This window comes from Rhinolophus sinicus, chromosome 8 (genome assembly GCF_057876585.1).
Source record: "Rhinolophus sinicus isolate RSI-liver-muscle chromosome 8, RSI-T2T, whole genome shotgun sequence".
In the NCBI taxonomy this organism is placed as follows: domain Eukaryota; kingdom Metazoa; phylum Chordata; class Mammalia; order Chiroptera; family Rhinolophidae; genus Rhinolophus; species Rhinolophus sinicus.
In genome coordinates this window covers 40,597,633-40,621,555 of record NC_142508.1, presented here as the reverse complement: position 1 = coordinate 40,621,555, position 23,923 = coordinate 40,597,633, and the positions used below count along the sequence as shown (strand labels likewise).

General features: G+C 53.6%; 2 protein-coding genes across 2 annotated transcripts; one reads left to right on the top strand and one right to left on the bottom strand.

Moving 5' to 3' along the window:
- The first annotated feature begins 296 nt into the window (after positions 1-296).
- Positions 297-19,304, top strand: MEIOSIN (meiosis initiator). Its single transcript, XM_074315903.2, has 15 exons — positions 297-366; positions 1,373-1,488; positions 5,316-5,435; positions 9,778-9,889; positions 11,172-11,303; positions 12,135-12,380; positions 13,368-13,476; positions 14,340-14,440; positions 14,913-15,068; positions 15,314-15,316; positions 15,452-15,522; positions 16,435-16,611; positions 16,683-16,918; positions 17,792-17,881; positions 18,492-19,304. Exons 1-15 carry the CDS (start codon positions 297-299, stop codon positions 18,658-18,660), a joined length of 1,908 nt encoding a protein of 635 aa, XP_074172004.2. The 3' UTR covers positions 18,661-19,304.
- Positions 19,305-19,408: 104 nt separating this feature from the next.
- On the bottom strand, positions 19,409-23,571 carry SIX5 (SIX homeobox 5). The gene is made up of 3 exons (XM_019754806.3): positions 22,772-23,571; positions 21,032-21,831; positions 19,409-20,743 (listed from the first exon to the last, which is right to left on the bottom strand). The coding sequence occupies exons 1-3, from the start codon at positions 23,569-23,571 to the stop codon at positions 20,124-20,126; spliced, it is 2,220 nt and encodes a 739-aa protein (XP_019610365.3). The 3' UTR covers positions 19,409-20,123.
- Between the last annotated feature and the right edge of the window lie 352 nt (positions 23,572-23,923).

Sequence of the window (23,923 nt, the reverse complement as noted above, 5' to 3'; positions counted from 1 at the left end):
TCCATTTCTGGGTCTGACATCTCACTACTAAGAAATTCTGAAGTCGAAGTTTGGGAATTTGCTCTTTAGTTTTAGGTCTGGATCATGACTTAGGGGCCTAAATTTACAGTTATTGTCGAGTTTGGGGTTTTTAATTTGGTCTCTGGGCCCATATTTGTGGGGCTTAGGGACGCCATTTTAGGATCTGTAGGGCTCAAAGGAGCCCCATGGGGAAAATGAAGGCTGCCTGTCATACTGCCCATTTCTTCTGGAATTCCAGAGGTCACTAATAAGTCTTTCTTTTTCCCTTTTTGTAGATGTGGGATTCCAGCAGATATCTGTGTTCCTCTGAACGGCCCAGAGCCAGTTCCCTGGGTTCCAGGAAGAGGTAAGGGCTCTCCCCGCCCCACACCACCACCACCCATCTCCCTTACAGCTCCAGACACTCTGGTTGAATAATAATAACAATAATGTTTACTGAGCATTTTCTATTTTGTCTCTTTGCTAAGCCTTTTGTTTGTATGATACCCTTTAATTTTAACAACTCCACAAGGAAGTAGGTGTGATATAACCACCATTTTCAAGATGAGAAAACGCTGAGGTAGTTGGCTGAGATCATCTCTACGCCCTTGTAGGCTTTGGCATTTTGAGTGTCTTAAATGCTCTTCCTTCTTTCTTTTATTCACATTCATTCATCCATCAAGCACTTACCAAACGTCAGGAGTCTTATAGAGGGGATTTTCCCAGCAGATTGAGGGTTGGATCAGGTTTCTCTGTCCCACACCCCCTTCAAAGTCTGGATAAAGAAAAAATAGCCAGAATTCATCTTATCCCCTACTGTCCTCCCAACCCCCATGTCCATTCATCTCTTCATTCATTAACTTCAAAAATAAGCGTCTGCTTTGCTGAGATTCTCTACTTAGAGAAGAAAATGAAGAATGCTTATCAAAGTGCCCATTCCTCCTGGAATCCCAGAGATCACCAGCAATGCTTTTTCTCTTCCCCCTTTCTAGATGTGGAGTCCTTGTATTAATAAAGACTCTTGGTTGCAATTAACAGAGACCTAGCTGAAACCAGCTTAAGCATAAAAGGGGATGTATTGGATCTTTTAAACAAAAAATTCAGGGGCTTTAGGCGTGGCTGGTTCCAGGTGGGGGTTAAATGGTGTTGCCAGGAATCTGCTTCTCGCAGCTCTGCTGTTGTCTGTGTTGGCTTCCTTCTCAAGCAGGCTCTCCTTTTGTGACAGTAAGATGGCTCCCAGCAGCTCCAAGTTCATGTCTTGCCAGCTTGACAACCCTAGTACAGAGCGTCTCATTCCAGAATCCATTGACTGATTGGCCAAACATGGTTTATGACTCCAATCCTGAATCAATCACTGTGACTCTTCTTGGCTGGACCTTGCTTCTGTGCTCCCTAGTGGAAGGGGAAGTTGGCGTTAGCCTCTCTGAACCACATGGACTGAGAGTGGGGGAGGGGTGGTTCCCCAAAGGAAGCTATTACCAGCAAAGGGGAATTGGATGTTGGTCAACCCAAAACAACAGTTTTATCAACCATAGTCATACAATAAAATACTTCCACCCCATTCGCCAATAACCCTTATCCCTAAATCATTCTGACAAATGACTACCTTCTGTCTTGAACTAACATTTTGTGAGTACTCCCTATCTGCCAGGTACTGTATTAAACACCTTCTTGACAAATCAAACTTCCTAGCCACCTGCATTTCGTAAGTGAGTTAAAAACAGGCTCAGAGAGATGAAAGCACTTGTCCAAAGTCACATAGCAAGTGGCAGAGCTAGGATTTTAATCTAGGTCTGTCTGCTTCAAAAGCTGGAGTTAATAACCAACTATAATGCTGCTTCTTGGGACTGCTCCATGATTTGCCGCACTTTGGGGCAGCTCTAATTCCTAAGTTCCTGTGCACGTTAAAGCAAATTAGGGAGCATACCTAATATAAGACATTGGGGCTGGTTCTTGGTTAAGGCTCCTTCCAGTTCCCCTAAAATAGGGAGTGCTTAGGCTGCTTAGCTCAGGGAAGAGAAAACCCAGGAATTACAGTCATTTGACATTTCAAAGCCTGAGAGGCCATCACAAGACAAAATAGGCATTCATGAATTGAACAACTTTTTATTGAGCACCCAAGTGCTGGGCATTATTCTAGGAGCTATGACTTTCATAGGACCTAGGCAATTTGGCCTTCTTGGGCCCATCCCTCCATTAAAAACATATTAAAAATTGTAGTTAACAACAGCATTGGTATAAAGATGAATATAATCCAAGCTGGATTATATCTATTTTTTTATTCTGATTATAAAGAAATTAAATCATTTTCATAAGCCCCCTCAAAGTATCATGGCCCTAGGTACTGTCCTTACTATACCTAATGGGCAGGTCAGCCTGGGATATAACAATAAATAAAAAAGACAAAAATTCCTACCCTTCTGGAGTTTATAATAAATTAATTAATTAATAAGATTTCACATGCTGATAAATTATATGGAGATGTGACAAAGAATGTGCTTATTTAGACTGAGTGGTCAGGAAAGGCCTCTCTGAAGAGGTTACATTTAAGCTAAGTGGTGAATGTCAGAGAGGAAACCAGCCATGCAAAATCAGGGCAAAAGAACATTCCAGGTGGAGGGAATAGTGAAGACCTTAAGGCAGAAGTAAACTTGGCAGTTGGAGAAACAGAAAAGGGACCCACGTGGCTGAAGCTGACCTGTTTCCCACAGACCCAGAGGGCAGAGCTGGGATTAGTGGGTGAAAAGTATAGTGACTATGAGGAAAGAACTTGGCTAAAGCCAGAACCATGCAGTGAGGAAAGGGGCAGCTTTGGGAGGGAGTGCCCGTCTTCCGGAAGCCCCTGTGAGCAGAGCCCGGGTCACACCTATTCAGGACTGCTGCCCAGGAGATGCCAAGATTTTGTGATTCTTAGTCACCCTTTTGTTCTCTCCAAAATTTTTATTTTTTTCGGTAACTTCTATGTTTGGACAGAAGGCTCTCTTGGTGCTTTGCAAACCCAGTGTAAATACCCAAGGACTACAGTTGATACAAAACTTTTTTTCTCAGACATGGTCAAATAACGCGTTGAACTTAAATAGACCTGGACACTTTTTCTGCCTTGCTTTCTGTGTTGTTTCTTGCTGGTGCTTCCAGGTGCTCCTCTAGAACAGAAGGAAAGTGGTATGCAAAATATAAATATCAGGGCTAGACAGGACTTCAGAGGTCAGCCTACCCAGTTTCTCTGCAAGGATAGAACCCCTACACCCTTGCCCCTCAAAGTTATGGTTTCTACCAGGAGGTACCTTGAGACTAATTGGTGATTTTTTCCTTTCATTCTTTAATTCAGTTGATTAATATGTATAGTCTTCATAGTGGTTTCATAGTGGTTTTCTGTATTCATAAGAGTTTTGAGGGGGTGAACTACGTAATATGCCATCCCCTGTGTAAAGCCCTTTAATGGCTTCCTGGTGGTCTTAGGATAAAGGCAAAATTTCTGTACTATGAGCCAACAAGACTCACCTGGCCCCTACCTCCTTCTCCAACCTCATCTCACCCTACAGGACTCCTTGCTTTCTGTGCTACAGACACTTCGGCTTTATTTCTTTTGAATTCATGCTCCCTCATGCCACAGGGCCTTTGCACATGTTCCCTCTATCTGAAATGTGCTTTTTCCCTCTTCACCTATATATTTCCACTAATCCTTCAGAACAGGTTCTGGCCAGGTTTACTTCCTCAGGGAAGACCTCATTGATTAGGTCAAATCCACTTGTTAACAAGCTTCCGTAACATCAAGCAACACCTCTCCTTTGTCCCCATCAGGGTTCGCTTCATGGGCATGTGACCCATTCAGTCACAGAGTCCTGTGCTTAGAAGAGCTTGATGCTTGGTTTAATGCTCTGCTCTCACCATCTTGAAATTCTTAATGTTTGAACAAGGGACCCTGCATTTTCATTTGTGGTGCACCCCCCAGCAAATTGTGTAGCTGGTTCTGGTCCTAACTGCAATTTTATGTTTGTTTGTGTGACAATTTGATTAATGACTTCATCCCTCAGTATACTGTGGACTCTCGAAGAAGCTGTATTTGTTTTTTATACTTTTGTCCCTGTCCCCTATCACAGTTCCTGGCACATAGTAGGTGCTCAATAAGTAGTTGCTCAATGAATGAGTGAGACTCTTTCATGACATCAGAGTTTGGTTAGGGAGATGTGTGTCGTTCACACTGTTCCCCCATCTCCTTGATGTCAGTGTCCGTGATTCTTCTGTTTCCCTGGCGTCCAGCCGAGGGCTTGGCAGGAAAGCAAGGGAGGTCAGAGAGGCTTCCTGGGGCAGGTGGCGATTGAACTGGGCCCTAAAGGAAGGTGAGATAAGGATTGGTGGAGACAGGTGTTTGGGCGTTCCTGAAAGAGTAGCATGAGCAATGGCAGTGGTGTGTAATTTGGGAGAGAGATTCTAATGTCTTTGTGTCTCCATCTGTCAGGAGAGAGGGTGGAGGTGTGTGTGCATGGGTATATTATGAATTATGAATTCAGGGATTAGACCCTGGAAGTTCTTCATCTGCCCAGGAGACAACTACTTTCATGCCCTTATTTATTCATTCATTTAGCAAATACGCAGTGGGTTCCCACAATATGCCAGAAATACAGTGTTCTAGGTGCTAGAAATACAGTGGTAACCCCCACATAGCTCTCAGGCCAGTGCAAGGATCAGAGAAATGCATAAGCCCAGGGGTTGGGGGACCTTAGCAGAGGTACCTCACCTGTCCTGTGGAGTTAGGGTCAGGTGAGGGGAGAGAACCAAAGGAAATAAGATGTGGTCAGCCAGGCCAGGCCATGAGGGGCATTATAAGCCATGTTGAGGGTTTAAACTTGATCCTTAATCATGGGATGGCATTGAGAGGTCTGAGGCACGTATTAGACAATTAATGTATCAGGTTCTGTGCTGGGCGATTTCACACACACTAGTTTATTTGGTCCCATTGATAATCCTCTGAGCCTGAATGATTGTCCTCATTCCCATTGCACAGATGAGAAAAGCGTGGTCAGGTTTGTGTTTCAGAACGATCACTCTGACTCTAGTAGAAAGTATGGTTGGAGGAGGCTGGAAGGGAGGCTGGGAGGCCTATGAGGGTGTCAGTACATGGACTAGGTCAGGGGCTGTGGGGATGGAGAGAAGGGATCACAGGAGGAATGGGCAAGATTTGGTGACGGACTGGACCGGGAGATAAGGGATGATGTCCCGACAAGGCCAGGGACTCCATCTCGGGTGCCTGGGGCAGGGCAACATCGAGACAGGAGGTCTGGGAGTCAGACGCTAAGTTCCATTTTGGATATCCTACCCAAAACCAGCTCTTGTCCCAAAACAGGAAGCAGAGGAAAAACCACACCGGCAAACTCCACGAGCTAGCATTGCTGCTACCCGTGACCCTGAAGACCGGTAGCAAGAAGCTCACCAAGGTAAGAGAACTAAAGGAAAGGAGGTGGGTTTGGGAGGCAGATCCTAAAATGTCAGTAAGCGGGTTAAGCTGGGCAACCTGGACAGACCTTTTCAGTGACAGCACTTAAGTGGGAATGGTCCTGCTCTGAATGGGAATTCCTGGGAGTCTGTGAGCCCATGAGTAGAAGCCTGTGGGATTCTTTCCTGCAAAAGGAGGCTGGGAGGAAAAGTACGCAAGGAGCCGGGAAGTCAGACAGACACTGGTGTGAGCCCTCCAGCTCTACAACTGCAGCAGTCTGGGCAGGATGCTCAGGTTATCCACTTCTCAAGCCTCGGGTTTCTCAGCTGTAAAACGAGAAAAGATAACCCCTCCTATACAGAGATATTGTGAGGCTAAAATGAAATACTGTGTTTCCCTGAAAATAAGACCGGGTCTTCTATGAATTTTTGCTCCAAAAGACGCATTAGGGCTTACGTTCAGGGGATGTCCTCCTGAAAAATCATGCTAGGGCTTATTTTCCAGTTAGGTCTTCTTTTCAGGAAAACACAGTAATAGCCGTGACAGGCCCTGAATAAATGTCAGTTCCCTCTCCCAGTCCCTTGTTTTGTGACCTGTAGGTATCATCTCCATGAGGTAGGAACAGATAAAGCTTCTCTGCGTGTCCCCAATGGCTACTCAATAAATGTGCATAGTGCTGAGGTAACACCAGCTCCCAGTGGGAACTGCTTAAGAGGAGACTCAGAGATCCTGCAGACTTGGCGTGATGTTTTCTTGCTATTTCAGTCATTTATTTATTCATTCATCAGCCATTTATGGAAAGATTGTTGGATAACAGAAGCTTTTATGATTGCAACTAGGGGAGGCAAAGAAATTTGAGGCCCACTCTCATCCTCTGGGAACTCAATCTGGTCAGAAAGATAAAGATTTGAACACAGGAGTAAGTGGCCCTAGCTAGAATGTGCTATGTGCCTCCAGAGAGGTTCAGAGGAGCAGGTGTTACAGAGAGATTTGCCAGACCCTAACCCTGACCTTCTCCCTGCCTCCCACGTTCCATCAATCCCCAATACGAAGCACTTTCTTGTGGCTACTGTAATGACTTACCACAAATGTAATGGCTTAAAACAACACAAATTGATTCTCTTACATTTCTGGAGGTCAGAAGTCCAAAGTCAGTCTCACTGGTCTCCGGTCAGGCTGTCAGCAGAGTTGCTTCTTCTTGGCAGCTCCAGGGGAGAATCTGTTTCCTTTCCCTGTGCCACCTTCTGGAGGTCGCTCATGTTCCCGGGCTCGTGGCCCCTGCAGAGTCAGCAGCGCAGCAGCTTCAGGTCTCTCTCCTTCTCTCTCTGCTTCCGTCGTCACTTTGCTTCTCGGCCTTTGACCTTCCTGCCTCCTGTTATAAGGAACGCTTATGATTACCTTGGGCCCACTCAGATAATCCAGAATAATCTCCCCATCTGAAGACCCTTAATTTAATCACATCTGTGAGGTTCCTTTAGTCGTATAAGGCAACACATTCACAGGCTCTGACATTAGGACATGGACGTCCTTGGGGAGCAGCCTGATGCAGGCCAGCACGGTGCTCAAAACCATTGGAGGAATTTTGTCCTCTGTCCTCAAGCATTTGAGTATTGGGCATGCATAGATGCTGTCAGAAGCTCTTGGCAGGGAGGGCAGCGATGTCTGGGACACAGTCCCTGCCCTGGCAGAACGGCCGTCTAATCAGGGGACAGGCATCATTTCATCACTGAGCAGATCTCCTGGGGGAATTCTTCCCAGGCCACTTTATTTATCATTGATTCTCTGTCTTAATGATCCCTCCTCTTCCTCATCTTCATTCTTCCTTAAATTCAGTCCTGTTCCACATACAACCTGCGTCCACATACTAGTCAGTCCTCAGCCTCCCACTTGACTGGGCTGCCTGAAGTGCATCATCACAGCTCTTCCAGGGCTGTGTGACCTGCTCAGTCCACTGCTCAGTGAACTAATGGGAGCTATCACGTGTGGCCTCTCCCGTGTTTGCAGGATGCAGCTTAGTTCTGTGGCAGCCTTCTTCGCCATCCTGGCTGATTAAGTGCCGCCTGCCCGATAAGATGCTGGAGCTTCTTCTCCCTCTGACCAGCAAAGCCCTCAACATATTACCGCGATTGTTTCCTTATCTCTGACCCCCTTTAGATGAAGAATTCTGAGATGGCAAGGACCACAATGGATAAATCTCTATCCCCAGTGCCCACAGGGCCCAACTTACAGCCGGTAACAGTAACAATTGCTCCCAATTTACTAAGAGTTCTAGGTGTCACACCCTAAATGCTGAGCGTTTTATATACATTTTTTTCATTTAATCCTTCCACAATGCTTTTGAGATGCATCTGGGTATGCTCATTTTTTAGTTTGAGGAAACTGAAGCAGAGGTGTCATATTGCCCAGAGGGACAGCTGGCTAATGGCAGAGTGAGAGAGTCAGATGTGCCCTTTCCAAAGGCCCACACCCTCTGCCACTGTCACTGAATGCTCAATAGATATTTGGGGAATGAATAAATGAATTCCCTCTGCTAAGGCAGTTGTGGCACCTGTCCATCTCACCCTCAGCAGATTTCTGGTATTTGAACCCGATGCAGCCCCCAAGCTAACCTTCCTGAAGTTTCAATTACTGAGCATTCTATTCTGAAATCTGAGGTGATGCCCAATTGCCTTCTGCATAAAACCTTTACACTAGTAATAATAATATTTTATATTACTTTACAGTTTACAAAGACCTCAGCTTAGTGATTGCCGACCATATGCCAAGCCTAGTGATGGAGATACTAAGCAAAAAAGACAGTGTCTGCTCTGGAAAAAACCCATGATGTAGTTATAAAAAGTTAGAAAAGCTGCTTATTTAATTCCTTGAGAACCTGGTGAAGGTGTTTTCCTTCAGCTGTCAACTAAGCATTTATTAGGCAACTGATGTATCCGGCTGTGTGCTGGGAGATTTCACACACAACTTATTTAGGCCTGGTAATCCTCCAAGCTTGAATGAGTATCTCATTCCCATTGCTCAGATGAGAAAACCGAGGCTCAAAGAAGTAAAATGACCTGCTCCCAGCACACAACCAGTAAGTGGTAGATTGGATCCAGGTCCTCCCAAACGAGTAGTCTTTTTGCTATGTCACATGTATTCCTTAGTTAGATTCTAGCTTCCTTCCACGGGTCAAGTTAAATAATTTCAGTGACTGTCTGTATATTTTATGGAACAGTGTCACATAAGTCCCCTCACGAGACCATATTTCCTGATTTGGGGTTTGGAAGATTACTGCTAATGGTTTTATTGTTATTCTAGAGATCCAGTATGAACCAAAAAATACTTACTGGTGTTCTTCCCTCACTTCTTTACCAGGCTAACTCCTTTCAGTCTTCAGGTCTTCAGAGAAGCCTTTCTGGACGCTCAAGCCTAATTTCAAAATCCCTTGTTATACGCTTTCATTCATAATGCTTATCACACAGTCGGTAATTTTGTATGGTTTATGAGTTTATTAAGGTCCACTGCCCTCACTAGATTATAAGTTCCATGAAGGCAAACGAAAATATGTCTCGGTCACCCTTACGTACCTGGCCCTTGGTGGTAGTAGTCTCTTTGAGCATAGTAGCTCCAATATCAATTCAGTCGGTATTTGATGGCTGGATGGGTGATGCCTGCTGGGCAAGAGGCATCATGCTTGGTGCTGTGGGGGAGATTCATTCCTTCAGCATTCCCTGGCTAAGCCACCTCTGGATTCGGTGTGCTTGGGATACAGAAATTAATTCGCTATAGTTAGTCCAAAGTCAGTGGGAGAGAACCTAATGTGTAAACAGATAATTATAAAATCGTGTGGCAAGTGCCTTGGTGGAAACAGACTCCGGGTGTTACACAAGTGCCGAGGAGGAACACCTGACCCAGCCTGGGCGAGAGGGGCCAGGGAGGTGGGAGGCTGGCAGGGGAGGACACTGTGCTGAAGCTCAGAGGAGGAGATGCCAGGTGAGGGAGTGCGTGGAAAGAGGAGCGTTTTGCAGATAGAGAATATGGCATGTGCAAAGGGCCAGGGGTGGGAAGCTGAACAGTGTGTGCTGAAAAACTGGACCAGGAGGTAGGCACACATGGGTTTAGATCCCAGCCCTGCCACTTGCCCTCTGTAACCTTAGCAAGTCCCACTAGCACTCTTAGCTGTAACTGCTACCTCGCTGGGCTACAGTGAGGACTGAACAGCAGGATAGGAACTTGTCTGTCAATGGAGGAGTTGTTGGGTGGGGAACGGGGTCCTGGAGCCTTTCTGTCTCTGGTCTCCAGCAGCCTCACATCATCTCGGGCCCCCACTCTTGAAAGTAACCCTGTGTCTCTTTTGGGGTCAGAAGGAGATTCTGCTGCACGTCCTGCACTACATTCAATACCTCCAGAGAAGCATCGATGTGGCCAAAGCCTTGCTCAAATTCCACACCACTGATGGGGAAGGTGGGCTTGGAGGTGAGTCCAGCCAACGTTTCCCAGATCCTGATACATGCCGAGTATTGTCCTAGCTGTCAGGGACACTGAGTGACTTAGATGATTCAAAGCCATCCCGGATCACAGCCTCACGGAGGGGACAAAGTCAGAGAGCTGTGCAAGATGCTGTGAACTCAAAGGAGGGTGTCTGGGAAGACAAAAGGGCAGGGGGTTTGGAGCTGGGCCTTTGAGGATAGGGGAAGGGCCAGCCCAGCCAAGCAGAAGACACAATCGGAGCAAGAGCGTGCAGGCACGAGAAGACATGTGTGGAGTGTCTGGGGACAAGCAAGCAGATGGGTGTGACCAGAGGGACCGCGCAGCATCGAGATGACATGCGCAGCCTCCGGAGCCAGATCCTGACACCAATACACGTCTTGTTGCCTTAACCTCTGTGCTTCAGTTTCCTCACCTACAAAACGGGACCAGTACTAATACTTCCCTTCTGTGTTTGTCATGAAGATTAAACGAGTTAATACATGCAGAGAATGTTGTAATGCAGTGCCTATAACATGCCAGTCACCCAGTACCATGCGTGCTGGGTGCTGCCATTACTGGTGTGAAAAGTACCAGTAATACCAGGCAAGATGAGTAGATGAGGCAGGAACGAGATCCTGAAGGTCTTCCAGTGCCCAGCTGAAAAGGGAGCGAAGAAAATGAGAATTACTGACAGGCTTCAACCTAGGACAAGCCGTGATCAGATTTTTTCTTTTAGAAAGTGGCCCCCGACATCTAGTGTGGAGGATTGGTTATTCAGTGAGAAACTGGAGTCGGGGAGCTCAGCGAAGATGCCTTTAGGAGTGATCCGGGCAGGAGACAATGAGGCCCAGTGTGGCTCTGTGGCTGAGTGTGGACAGCAGTGGGTACATTTGGAGAGGTTAATGAGGAAGAATTGAGAGGCCTCAGGGAGAGGCCCCGGGGTGACCCTGGGAAGTGGAGGAGCCGTCACTGTCTTCCAGGAGGAAGAACTGGTTCGGAGTGGGGAAGATGGGTACACATTTGGGAAGCATTAAATCTGTCTTCCCTCTTAGCCAACGCCCTGGGGAAACTCCAATTTGGCCTTGTACTTTTGCCACTTCACTATGCAACCTCAGACAAGTCTGATGTCTTCCTGGGACCTCAGTTTCCACATTTGTAAAGTCAGCCTGGGGACCAGGGCAGCCTGCTTCCCATCCCGACCAGCAGTGGGAAGCATTGTCTGGAAGGTAGAGTTTGGGTTGGGATGAGGGTGAAGGCATCTGACTGTCTCCCTCTCCATCCTGTGCAGGGCTTGGCCGGAACCCCGTTGTGGGGCCAGCAAGGCGGAGACACTCCACCCCATCCAGCTCTCCACACTCTTTTAAGTCCCGTCTTCAGGGAGCCTGCCGGAAACCTCAGAAGAAGCAGACCCGAGCGTCAGGTACAAGCTATCAATAGAGGCAGAGCCGGAAGTGGGGGTCAGAGGGGAGGGGCTCCTTCTTCAGGGCCATTATTCTCCTGGGAGGCCTGGTCAGCAATCCTGAACCCCTGACAAAGCTTCAAAGTCTGACATACCTGGGTTCAATTCCTGGCTCCTCCTCTTAGTAGCTCTGTGGCCTGGGGTGGTCACTCTTCTCGCAGCCTCACCTTCCTCATCTGGAAATTGTAGTGTCTGACACAGGGTGGTCTTAAGGATTAGGAGCCTGAGAACATACACACAATCAGTGCCAGCCAAGGAAAACTGCTCTCAGCATCAATTGTCTTTAGGGCCAGTCATCCATCCCGGAGCCAGGGCACCAGGGAGCACAGGGTGGAGGAAAGACCAAGTGTGGGAGGCCAGCTTCCTGGGTCCGGCCTCAGCCTTGCTGTAACTCACTCCATGTCCCTTCCCTTTGCAGGCCTCAGTTTCCATGTCTTTAAATAGGATTTGAACCTACCAATGGTTTCCAGCCCTGGCTGCACGTGAATCATCCAATGTGCTTTAAAAAAATGCCTATGTCTGTGCCTCACACCCAGAAAGTTGGGTTTCAGTGGTTTGGGGTGGAAGCTGGGCATCAGTACTTTTTCAGAGCTCAAAAGGTGATTCTAACCTGTGGGTAGGTGATTTCTAACTGAGGAGCCGGGCTTACCCAGGAAGCACTGATGAGGGACCGGGCCAGACAAAGCTTTGAAATAGGTGGCTGGGCCCAGAGCAAAGAAGACCTGCACCTGAGCCATCTTCTGGTGACAGTCAGACCCCCAACCCCATTTCATGCTGTCTCTGCTCTCCCAGAACGCCGGACCCGGGCCCAGAACCCTCGCCGCTGTCTGGCCTTGGACAAGCTCAGGAAGCAGGTGACCCCATCTCCAGACCAGAAAAGAGGAAACATTGGGGCGATCACCACTCCTCCAAGATGTCCCGACTCCTGCGTGCGCCCCAAGGCTGCATCGTCCCCACCTCAAGGTGACAGAAAGGGAGGAAGATCCTGGCTGACGTTGCTGGATGTGACTGAGAACAGCGTCCACTGTGACCTCTCAAGTTGGCCTCTTCCTCACCGTTAATTTAGCCCATCACTTACACACCATTTCTCAGGCCCCCACAACACCCCGGGCAGTCCTGGGAGCCGGGGCTTCAACGGTGGACAAGAGGACACTGCCTCTCGCTTCACTCAGCTTATGATCTTTGCCCCAGTTTTCTTCTCCCTCAGGCTTTGCTCTGGGTGTAAGGGCAGGACAGGTCAGTGCTGCCCTTGTGCAGGGCCTGCAGGACACAGGACTGGGGCTGAGAGCGGGGCCTCCTGTGAGACTTCACTTGGAGCAGCCAGACAGTTGCTCTCTGACTCCCCATCCCTGTGCCAGCACAGCCGGGAGAGAAAGGGCGCGATTGGAAGACAAGACCCCGGGTCATCCCGTCCTCTCCCCGTTCATTCAGTCCTTACACCCTGAGATCACCTCCACCTCTGTGCCAGGCCATGTGCTAGGTGCTGGTGACAGTCCAGTGAAGGAATCACACTGTCACTGATGAGCCCGAGTGATCCTGACTTCCTGGGGTTGCCCAGGAGGCCATGGGGGCCCAGAGGAGATGCTTGATTCACCGGGAGAGGGAGGGCTTCCCAGATCCGCTAGATGTGTGACGTTGGGCAAGCTACTTGATAGCGCAGTGCCTCAGTTTACTTAACTATAAACTGGGAAAATAATGGCACTCTTCCACAGGGGCTTCTGATAAGTATGTAAAATACTTAAAACCGCGCTGGCCTTAGTAAGCACTTTGTACTATTATCTCCATTGTCATTATTCCACTTAGGGATTTTATCTTCCTTACAGCCTCTGAGAAGGATATAGGATTCCAGAAACCTGGTGATTCGGGTTGCCCTGGAGCCTTATACAGAGACCCTGAAGCTTGAGGTTTTGGCTAGGGCGGGGGAGGGCGAGGCTGTGGCAGACCGTGGGACCTCTTCAACCCTCCATCTGTGAGGCCAGCATTTGTCCCTGCCACAGACGTGATCACCCTGACTTGCCTCCTTAGGCTGCTATCGCAAAAGGAGCACCCCGGGTGATGGGTCTTACCCTACTTTTGAGGCCCAGCAAGGGGCTGAGAGGATCCATTTTCTCAACAGGACACAGCCCTTTTCCAGGTAAGAGAACCCCAAGAGCTTTGAGGGGGAGAGGCTGAAGTTATTAGGTCTGGAATGGCTGAGGGGCAGTAAGAAATGAGGTTGATTTACATTCCTGCTGGTGTCTGTGAAGTGAGCTCTACAGCGGCATCGCGCACCGTCAGCTTGAAGGAGAGCCTTGCTTCTAGTCTTCTAGGCCCCCACCCCACTGGTCTCCCTGCCTCCCGTCTCACCCTTCCAGCCCTTCCTTACTGGTCAACTGAGTGGCTTTTCTAACACGGAGACCGTGACCATGTCAGTTCATGGTTTAAGCTCTCTCTCAGTGCCCACAGGGTAGAGCCCAAATATTTCATTGGCATTTGAGAACTTCTATGGCCATCGTTCCCCTTGCCAGCACCCTCTCCTGCCTCTCACCTGTGTATGAGTCTTACCCTTAACACCTTCAAATATTCGCCACTCCTCACTCACTCACGGGAGCCATGCCCTTGTCCCCTCTGGGCTTTTCACCCTCTGACCCCTCTTTCCAGAAAGTCAGTTCCCCTCGTCCACCTGGAAAACTCTACCGTCCTTCAGCCTGGTCTCAGTGCCGTCTTCCCTCCTGCCCTACCCGCCCTCTCTGTCCTCCCCACACTCCCCATGACTCTGTCATCAGCATGTGATTGCAGCTGCCTCTCCTCACAAGCCTTGAAGCTTCTTGAGGGCAGCGCCTCAGCTGACTAAGCTTTCTGCCCCCAGCATCCCCCCAGCAGCCAGTATGGAATGGTCCCTCTCTTATTTCACAGTGGGTGACACTGAGTCACCCAGTGGGGACACCGCTCACCCAGGGTCACAGCAATTCCCAGCCTAGGGCTCCGGGTCTGCCTCTTGAATTCCACCTCTTGCAGGCAGAAGCCGGTGTTCTACGACTCCAGCGAGGAGGTGGGCCAGGAGGCCCCGGATGCTGACCCTTGGCTTCCTGCCTGGACCCCAGAGGGCAGCCCCCATGGTGACTGAAACTCTGTCTCTCTTCGTAGGCTGGTGTGGGGCCTTCTTGGTACCTTCCTTCTGAGGAGTTCAGTGGAGAGGGGAAAGCGGGAAAGGGAATGGATGTCTGCTAAGCACAGGGATGGCAAACATAATATGCCCTCTGTCACTGAGCCATTGGTTGCCATAGCAGATATTGCAATCGTGTGTCACTCTTTCTGGCGATCCCAGACACTACCTCAGAATCTTTCTTAACACAGAGCTCCAGTAGTTACAATCAGTCTATTGGATCTGGCACATTATGATATTAATTTTTTTTTGCCATCCCTGACATAATGCCAGGCATCTTAATTTCTTCCACCAAGCACTCAAAATGAGCAGTGGACAGAGTCCCCTTTCCCCAATGTCTGGCATCATCTCATCCAAGCCAGCTGCCTTGCTGGGGGAGAGGACAACCTGACCACACCCCCAGCCTGATATTTCCTTTCCTTCAGGGAGCCCACTGGCCTTGGGGCCTCTTCAGATTGACACCTGGAGTGTGACGGGCCACCCAAGCGAGATCCTAGGCCTCAGCCCTTCCCTGTTCAGCTCTCCAGAGAAACTGCTGCCAGAAAAGATCTTGGAGGATGGCGCCGAGTACTTGACCCAAGGTGAGCGTCCTGGCCTGGGCCTGATGCTTGCTTCATTCAGAAAACACACGGTGACGCCTATCCAGTATGTTGCCCCGCGCTGGGCAATGAGGGACACCCAGGGATGCATCCCGTCCAGGCCCTGCCGCAAGGAGCCCACAGCTTGGTTAGGGGGTAGCCCCAGGCCAGTGTGGGCAGTGGGAGGCTACAGGAGCCTGGAGCAGGGACCCACTCCCTCTGCCCAGGTTGGAGGTGCCCCACGGGAGCTGGTCTGGGAGCTGGATTTGGACATGGAGATCGGGAAACCCAGAGAGTAGCACTCAGGCTAGCGGGCTGGTGGACAGGCCTGGTGCCGTGAGAGGCATTCCGGGCCCAGCCACCTCTCTGGCCTCCCTCCCTGACAGCGCTCTTTGAAGAAGTGTTCTTAGATCCTGTGTCTTCACCTTCTGCCTGCATGCTCGAGGTACCACAGAAGGTAGGCGTCTCTCCAACCATCTGTCCAGACATGGCCATCTTTCTTTCCACACACATTGCTCACCTGCTTGATTCACTCATCCATCCCCTCAACCTTTCCAGAGATGCATCTGCCCATCCTTTGAACGCTCATCGCTGGCCACCAGGCACCTGCTCTATGCTGGGCACTTAGACTGAACTAGACACAAGAGATAAAAGCTATAAAGCTGCCAGGTGCCCATAAAAGACCCCACATAGTTTTACGACAGCTCTATGAGGCAGGGTCTCTTGTGACCCCATTTGACAGATAAGGAAACAAAGCAGCAGAGTGGCCCCAGGAATCCTCCATTGGAAAGAGATCCCTCCCAGGCCCCGGGGCTCACCTCTGTTGTCACCATCTGCTCCAGGAGCTCACTGTCCTTCTGACAGAGGGGCAGCCCCAGCTCTGGTCCCCAAATGATTCTTCTTCCAGTGTGTGTGTGTGTGGGGGGGCTGTTGCTTCAATGAGTAGGTGAATGGGCAGTAGAAACAGAAAAAGACACCCTTAGCTGAGCCCTTAGTAAGCACTGGGCACTGTGCTAGGTGCTTCTCAGCCATGCGCCATGTGGGTAGTGACCACTGTTGTAGAGCAGAGGCTCAGAGAAGTTAATACTTGCCCAGAGTTTCACGGCTTCAATATGAGGTGGTGAACTGATGGGATTAAGAGGTATTGCCCCAGAATGGGAGGCAGAAGACCGGAGCCCAATGCAGCCCCTCTCTGACCCCTGTGGGAATTTGGGAATATTTGCGTGACTGTCCAGGGGGTGTTTGAATGAGGTTGTCTTGAATCCGTGATGTTTCTCATGCTCATTTCCTAGGAAAGCAGGAAGTGGGGCATGAAGGGACACCACTATCTCCCTTCACATCCCCTCCCTTTTCCTCCTTCACCCCCTAGAACACACCCTCTGAGGCCCCGAAAGACCCTCCTGACCCCCCCAGCCTGTCCCAGTCCTCCGTCTTGCAGGACCACTGCTACCTGTCGCTGAGTGAGAACAGCAAGGGGCCATCCAGTCCCAGCTCTGAGGACTCGGACCCCGACACAGGCACAGAGTCGGTGTGGAAGCCCCCGGAGGTGAGGAGGAACCGCCCCCGAGGTTGGTCCCGCCTCTCCGGCCCGCTCTCATCTCTCTGTCCTCCACCCAGGACGCTCAGGCCGACCCCCAGGGCCCCCCGTCCTCCAGCGAAGAGGACAGAGACTACACGTGGACCCCAACCCGGCGGGCCTCGGCCCTGCCCGCAGCCCGGAGGAGGACAAGAAAGGGCCAGGCGGGCAGGTGGCCCGTGAAGTCCAAGACAGCCCCATGCCCCATCCAGACGAAGAAAAAGTGTGTCAACGGCTTCATCATGTTCTGCAGGATGAACCGGAAGCAGTACATCCGGTGGGTGGGGGTCCTCGTTGGCTTGCCCCCCAGAGCATGTTGCCCTGTGCTGTCTAACACATTGGCGCCCCCTTCTGGAACCATCCACCCACCCTTCCTCAGCCGGGCTCTCCTCCAGCATCTCCTCTGGCCCCATCGCTTTGGTCAGGGCCGGTCAATTGTAAGCAGGGAAACTCTCCTCGGACTTAAGAAAAAAAGGAAATTGGCTTATACAACGTGAGGGGGGGGGGGTGGATTGCCTTCACGACGTGGGTGGTCTGAGGGCTCACCCGAGGCTGTTTGGAATCCTTGCCTGTCTCTCGGTGCCACTCGCTTCCGGGTGGGCTGGGTTCTCAAGCAGGTGGGGCCGGGTGGGGGCAGGGTCACCTTTGGGAGGTTCCGGCTCAGGTCCTGTCTCCTACCGTGGCAACCCCGTGGGAGGAGAGCTCCTTGTTTCTAAGGTTTCAAGCGCAAGTTCTTGGGACCCATGTGGTAGAGCAGGAGCCCAACCTGAACTGACCTGTGCCAGCCTGAAGCTGGGGGTGGGGTGGGAGGCCCCCAGGCCCCAGGGAGAACAGCTGGTGTCCTGCCAGGAAGATCCAGGGGCTGGTACAGGGAGCAGCGGACACAGGACTACTATGAGTCCTGGCACACAGGTGTCCCTTTCCCAACAACCATTTAGTCCAGTTCCCCCCCCCCCCTTTGGCACCTAAGCTCCAGGGAGCGGAATGGGGGCCTTTCAGGATATCCAACATGGGTGGGAAACAGCTGAGTTCTCAGAGGGAAAGCTGAGGCTCTGAGAGGGCAGGGGAGCCGCGCGTGTTCAAGCCCTTGGCTTTCATCCAAGCCAGGCTGCCCCGCAGGCCTCTCCTTACTTCCACCCTCCTGTCCCAGATCTTGCCCAGGAACCGCATCCACAGCTGCCACCAAGGAGCTGGCCCAACTCTGGCGATCGATGAGCGAGCAGGAGCGGAAACCATACAGGTGAGGAGCCCCAGCCCAGAGGTGCGGTGGAGCAGGGGCCGCCTGCTCCTCAGCCCAGCTCTACCTCCCAGAGCTTTGAGCTTCAGGAGATTGGAAACAGGCTGGGAGATTTGGGTGTTGCAAACTTTTATGAAAGATTGGGGAGTGACAGGTGGAAAGGTCACTCTTGGAGCTTAGAAGGGCAAATAGTTTAATTTGGGATTTGGACCCTGCTGCCCTAAATTTCTTTTGCCCTTTCTGCCACGGGAAGTTTCTCAGAGCAGGAAACTGGGTCTTACCTCCCTTTCACATGGCCTCCTTCCCTCCTCTTCCACCTCCTCTCCCGTCCTGAAGCCCTCTCCTCTCCATCACGGGAGCTGCCCCTGCCTGTTTCTCATTGGCTCCTGAAACACACATCTGTGAGCACAGATTTTAACAGGAACGCGGGGCTTCCGTAGAGAGCCCTTGGTGGAGTCCCATGTATAGGCTGGGCCTCCGAGGCCCAGAGGTTCGCCTGGTGGGACCAAATAAAGCCCTGGCCCTGGTCACTGCTGGGGCCAGAGCACTAAGGGCGGGGCAGAGAGCCTGGGAGGCAAGTGAGGTACCCCACCATCCCACCGCCTCTCCCCAGCATCAAAGCTCGAAGGTTCAGCCGCAGGCACAACCGGATCGTGAAACAGGAGAGCTCCAGCAGCGAGGACGAGGACTGGGGGACCCCGAAGCCCTTCTACCAGCTGCTGGCTGAGAAGGCCCGCTGTTCCTCAAAGCTGGCCCCTCTGCCTCCTCGCCGCCGCAAATGAGGCTAACTCTTCTCACCTCTCCCCTGGGCCACCTGGCAGCTCCTGCCTCTCTTCTTGGAAAGGAGCAACCATGAGGAGGACGTTGCCCCCTCTTGGGCCTCACCCCTGCCAGTGCTGGTCCCCTTGGCCAGTTCCCGAGGAGCTGGGAGGGGGCCAATTTATTGACCTGATGCTTTGTGTATTCGCCTTGTATGTGGGCAGCTGAACTCTGCCCTCCCACAGCCCACTGCCCTTCTCACAGCTCCCTTCTACCCCGGGTACATCAGAGGAGCTGCCAGTGGGGGGCGAGGGGGGGGAAGCCGGAAGTGAAATGCAGGGAGGTGACTTAGGGAGAAGGGGCTCCCCTCTGTCCTACCTCTGCCTGGCCCAGAATCAAATGGTTTTGACCCTGTTCATTCTTACCTTATCTTACTCCTCCCTCCCGTTCTATTTATAGATTATTTATTGTTGCCAACAAAATAAAATAAGTGGAACCCTTGTTACCAGCAAGGGAGACTAGACAGGCTGTCCCGCTCCCCTGCTCCTTCAGCCCTGGGCCTCTCCTTCTGCCCCGGACCCCGAGGCCCTAGGGGCTGCAGTTGGAAACTAACCACACTGGCCGCACCTTCCTTCCTAAGCCCTCCCAGTCTGACCTGCACCCCTTCCCTCAGGGAGCTGCCACCAGAAAACCAGAATCTCAAGTTGGGTTTTGTCTGGTTCAGTTTTTCTTTGGGCAAGTCATTCAGAAGGTAACCCACACCCCAGGAGGTTCAAGTTGTCTGTTAACTTTATTTTAATTGAAATGGAGGCATAATGTGTCCTAGAAAAATAAAGATTTAGAATACAAACTAGACACAGGGGTCAGGGTTGCCCCATGGGTGAGGGGATCTTTGGTCTGGGGCTGATAATGAGGGCTGTAGTCCAGGGAGAGCCAATGGGGCACCCGAGCCCAGGCCACCCCTTCCTGCGTTGCACTGGAGCAGGAAGGGCCCAGCTGGGAGGGTCTGTCAGTCCCTGGGCTCAGGACTGCCCGTCGTCCACCCTCGGCTTCCAGGCAGTTCTGAGAACACTGGATGTCAGTGGACCTATTAATAGTGTTGTAGGGAGTGATAGGGAGAAGGCTCAGGGGGGTTGGAAATCCAGCCACTTGGCAAGGTTTGTAGCTCACAGTTAGTACCAGGTCAAGGGGGGCAGAGCCCGAGTCAGAACCCCCAGATCTCCCCATATGGGGGCAGAGCAACGAGAGGGCTGTAACAGAGGTGGCTTCCCATCCAGAGGGACGTTGCCCCTGGACAGGGAGTGGACAGGGGTGAGCCCCCCTGGCATGTCCGGTTTGGAGAGGTTAAGCAGACCGGGGGGGAGGGTGTAGTGTGTGTGTAATCTTCAGATTGCAGCAGTTGTGTTTCTGGAAGGTTCCCTACTCCCGTGTCCTGGATCTCAAGCACCATTGTCAGGAGAGGCGATGAGGCCCGGGGGGGGCGGGGTCACAGTTCCAAGGGCTCTTCCACAGGCACTGACTGTAGCTGTGTCAGAACCTTGGTCTCAGCTTCCAGCCCCTCATCGACCTCGCCCCCTGACGTGCCCCCTAGGAGCAACCCCTCAGGGTCGGGGTCCGGCAGCCTCAGCACGGTGTGGGGGGCCTGCGTCCCTAGCCCCTTCTCTGCTTCTAGCAACCCCTCTGTGCCTGTGCTCAGTTCCAGTCCCGCTGGCCAGATGGGCACAGCTGTGGTGGACAGCATGAAGCCCTCGGGCGCGGGTGCTGGAAAGCTGGCTAGGAGGCTGGAGGAGTCTGTGGTGAAGGGCAGGCTGGTGGTAACAGTGGCGGCAGGAGCAGGTGCTGGCTGTGGTGGCTGCTGTGCAGAAAGTGTGCCTAGGGCGTGGGCCTCCGGGAGAGCGGGGCTGGAGGCCATCGGGAGGGCTCCTTCAGGCACTGAGATGGCCGTGTCTGGCTTCAGGGGCAGGGCCAGGCTGGGGGCAGGCGGCAGGACCTGGGAGACCAGCATGCTGGTGGGGAAGGTGGCCGTGAGGATGATTTTGCCCTGCTGCACGGCCACACCTGTCACGATGGGGCTTCCAGACACAGGGTTAGCCAGGAGGAAGTTTCCTGTGGGGAGGAGATGGCCGGGCACAGGGTTAGGGGGCAGCTGGCCAGGAACAGAGGTGGAGATGAAACTGCTGGGGGGCAGGACGAAGGACATCAGCCAGAGGCAAAGTGAGCCCCTTTGGGGTGGGACCAAGACTGGGCGGCTTGAGCCTCGGCACGACCTGGCATAGGAAGGTTATGGGACGTACCAGGGATGAGCTTCACCACCACCCCCAAACCCACTGACAGCGCCCTCCATCCCTGAAATAACCACCCCAACCCAGGCTGGAGGGAGGCAGAAGGGGTTACCTGGGGCAGTTGCCGGAGGCAGCTGCAGGGCAGTCACACCCACTCCGGAGTTTATCAGATGCACATTGGTAGGGCCCGCTGCAGCTGCCACCTTCACGGGGCTGCCTGGCCCAGCTGCTAACAGCTGCAGTGGCCCCACAGCCTGTGGCAGGGTCACCACCTGTGAGGTGGGCACCACCTGGGGCAGGTTCAACAATGGGGAGGTGGGGCCCAGGCCTGCAGGGTACCCAGGGGGTGGGGAAAGTGGCACCACTTGTGGAGCAGCTACAGAAGACACTGGTCCTGGGGGCAGAGGAAAGGTGGCAGCCGGCGGGGGGCCAGGCACCACTTGGGGCAGAGGCCCAGACACCTCCTCTACAGTGGGCCCCGAAGTAGTCACCTGGGTCCCCTTAGTTTCAGGGGTCTCAGGCTGAGCCTCCTCCAGTCGAACCTCCCCAGTTTGAGGGTCCAGGACTAAGGAGGTCTTGCCTTCGGTGGGCCCTAGAGGGCTGGGCTGTGGTGGGGGGGCGCTCCCACCCCCCGTGAGCAGCAGGGGCCCCAGGCTGGAGGCCTCGCCCAGGGCCAGGCTGTTGATGATGACAGGACTCCCATTGAGGAGCACCGCTGGTGAGCTGCTGGCAGCAAGGAAGCTCCCGTTGACAAGGATGGAGGAGGAGGCAGGGCACGGCGCAGGGGGGGCGGCCCCCGCCAGGAATATGGAGCCCTGGGCAGGGGCCTCAGTGGCCACTGGAACCACCCCCCTCTCCAGGTCCTCAGGACTGCGGCTGGACTCGTCCTCAGTGGGGTTCCCATCAGACTCGCTGGCCAGAGACAGGATTGTGAGTTGTGGCCCTGACTACTGTGTTCCCGCACTGACCGGCCAGTTTCTGCAGACTTTAGGGCACAGGCTGACCACCGCCTCCCCACCTTTCCCTAGCCCAAACCTGGGAACAATTCCCGGGAGTTCTGAAACCTCTCAGACCACCCAAGGACCCCAGGGACAGAGCCTCTCTGCAAGCGCTTCATTGACACCACTGCAAAGCTAAAGCTGGCCGCACCGCGCCATCCCCTCGGCTCCAGGCCCCAGAAGCTGAGCACCCAGACGACCCCGCGTCTCCAGGGTCAGGAAGAAAGCAGCCCAATGGCTTTGGAGAGCGAGGAGGCAGCTGCCTGCTCAGTTCCCGGTGCCTCCCCCTGGGCGTCAGAGAAGGGAGTGAGAGGCCGACGCACAGGGTGGGAGGGGAAGGGCTTGGGTTACAGGGAAACTGGAGCTGGGGAAGGTTCACGTTTCACAACAAAGACAGACTACGGACCACGCTGTTTTGGGCCCCGAGGGGGGCCGGGGGGGTGAGGAAGAGCCACGGTCAGAGATGGGCCCCGCAGCGCAGGGACCTGAAAGAAGCCGCGACACAGGGTGGGGTGGGCACAGGCCCCTCCCCCTTTCCCGCAGCCCCTTTTTCTCACTGCCTCCCCACAGTCTAGCCACCAACATGGCTAGGATCTGGGATGGAGCCCTGAGTGGAGCAGTGGGAAGAGGTCTCCCAGCCTCCGAGAGAGGAGCAGTGATGTCGGGGAGGGGGCCCGGGGCGTGTGGCTATTCCATCCACACTATTATCCGCGCGGCGGGCGCCGGAGGGTGTGAGCGGGATGCGTCCGAGGAGTTCGGAGCGCTGGCTCCAGCAGTGGGCGTGCGGGATTGGGGGGGCTAATGGGTAGCACGTCCCCGGTAAAGCGGGACCTGCGCCGCCCGGGTCCCCTCACCTCTTGCAGGGCGCACCGCTGCCGCCCCCGGTCCGGTCGCGCTGTCGTCGATTCTTGAACCAGTTGCTGACCTGCGTGAGCGAGAGGCCGGTGAGCGTGGCCAGGCGGCGCTTCTCATCCGGCGTGGGGTAGCGGTTGCCGCGATAGCAGGCCTTGAGCGCGGCGCGGGAGCGCTCCTTGAAGCAGTAGACCGTCTCCTCGCCGTCCCAGATGGTCTTGGGCAGCGGAAACTTCTTGCGCAGACGGTACTTGTCCACTGCGCCCAGCGCGCGGCCGCGGGCCCGCTCGGCCTCGTGGTAGCGCGCGCGCAGGTAGAGGTCCTGCAGGAAGGCGTGGTGGGCGGCGGGGAAGGGGCGGCTCTCGAGCAGCCGGTAGAGCTCGGCGTACTCGCCCCGTTGGAAGGCCACCAGGGCCCGAGCGCGCAGCACCGGGTCGCTGCCACGTAGGCGCTCGGCCGGGGGCAGTGCGCCCAGGAAGCGGCTCAAGCGGCCGGCGTGGCCAGCCTGTAGCAGCGCCTCGCAGACGCACGCCACCTGCTCGGGCGAGAAGCGGAGGCCCGTGGGCGGCTCGGCAGCGGCCTCGGGGGACGACCCGGGGACGCCCGGGGACCCCGGGTCCTCCGCTCCCGCCGCCGCTTCGCCCGCCCCGGCCCCGGCCGCCGCCGCCGCCTCACCCTCCGCCGCCTGCAAAGTCTGCAGAAGCTGGCGCGCTTCCTCCTCCTCCTCTTCGGTCGCCGCCACCGCCACCGCCTCCCCCCCAGCCGCCGGCCCCGCGCTCGGCTCCGCAGGCAAGGTAGCCATGTTTTGCAACTTTGGGAAGTTCCTCCCTCCTTCTCCTCCTCTCTCGGGCTTTCCCCAGCCCCCTCCCCCGTCCGTCCCCCCTCTCCGCCACCCCCCGTTCGCGCTTCCCGATCTTCTCCCCCCTGTCGACCCCGCGTCTGCCCCCTAATGCCAGTCCCGGCGCCTCACTAGGGTCTCTCTCCCAGTGTCGGTGTGTGTGCTCGTCCCCCTCCCCGTCAGTCCGTGATTCTCCCTTTGTTTTCCCTCTGCCTCAGGCCGCGCTTTTTGCCTCCCCCCCGCGTGTGCCTCTTGCTCAGGGCCTCAGTTTCCCCATCGGGACAACGGAGAAGGTAACGGGCCGTCCGAGAGGGCT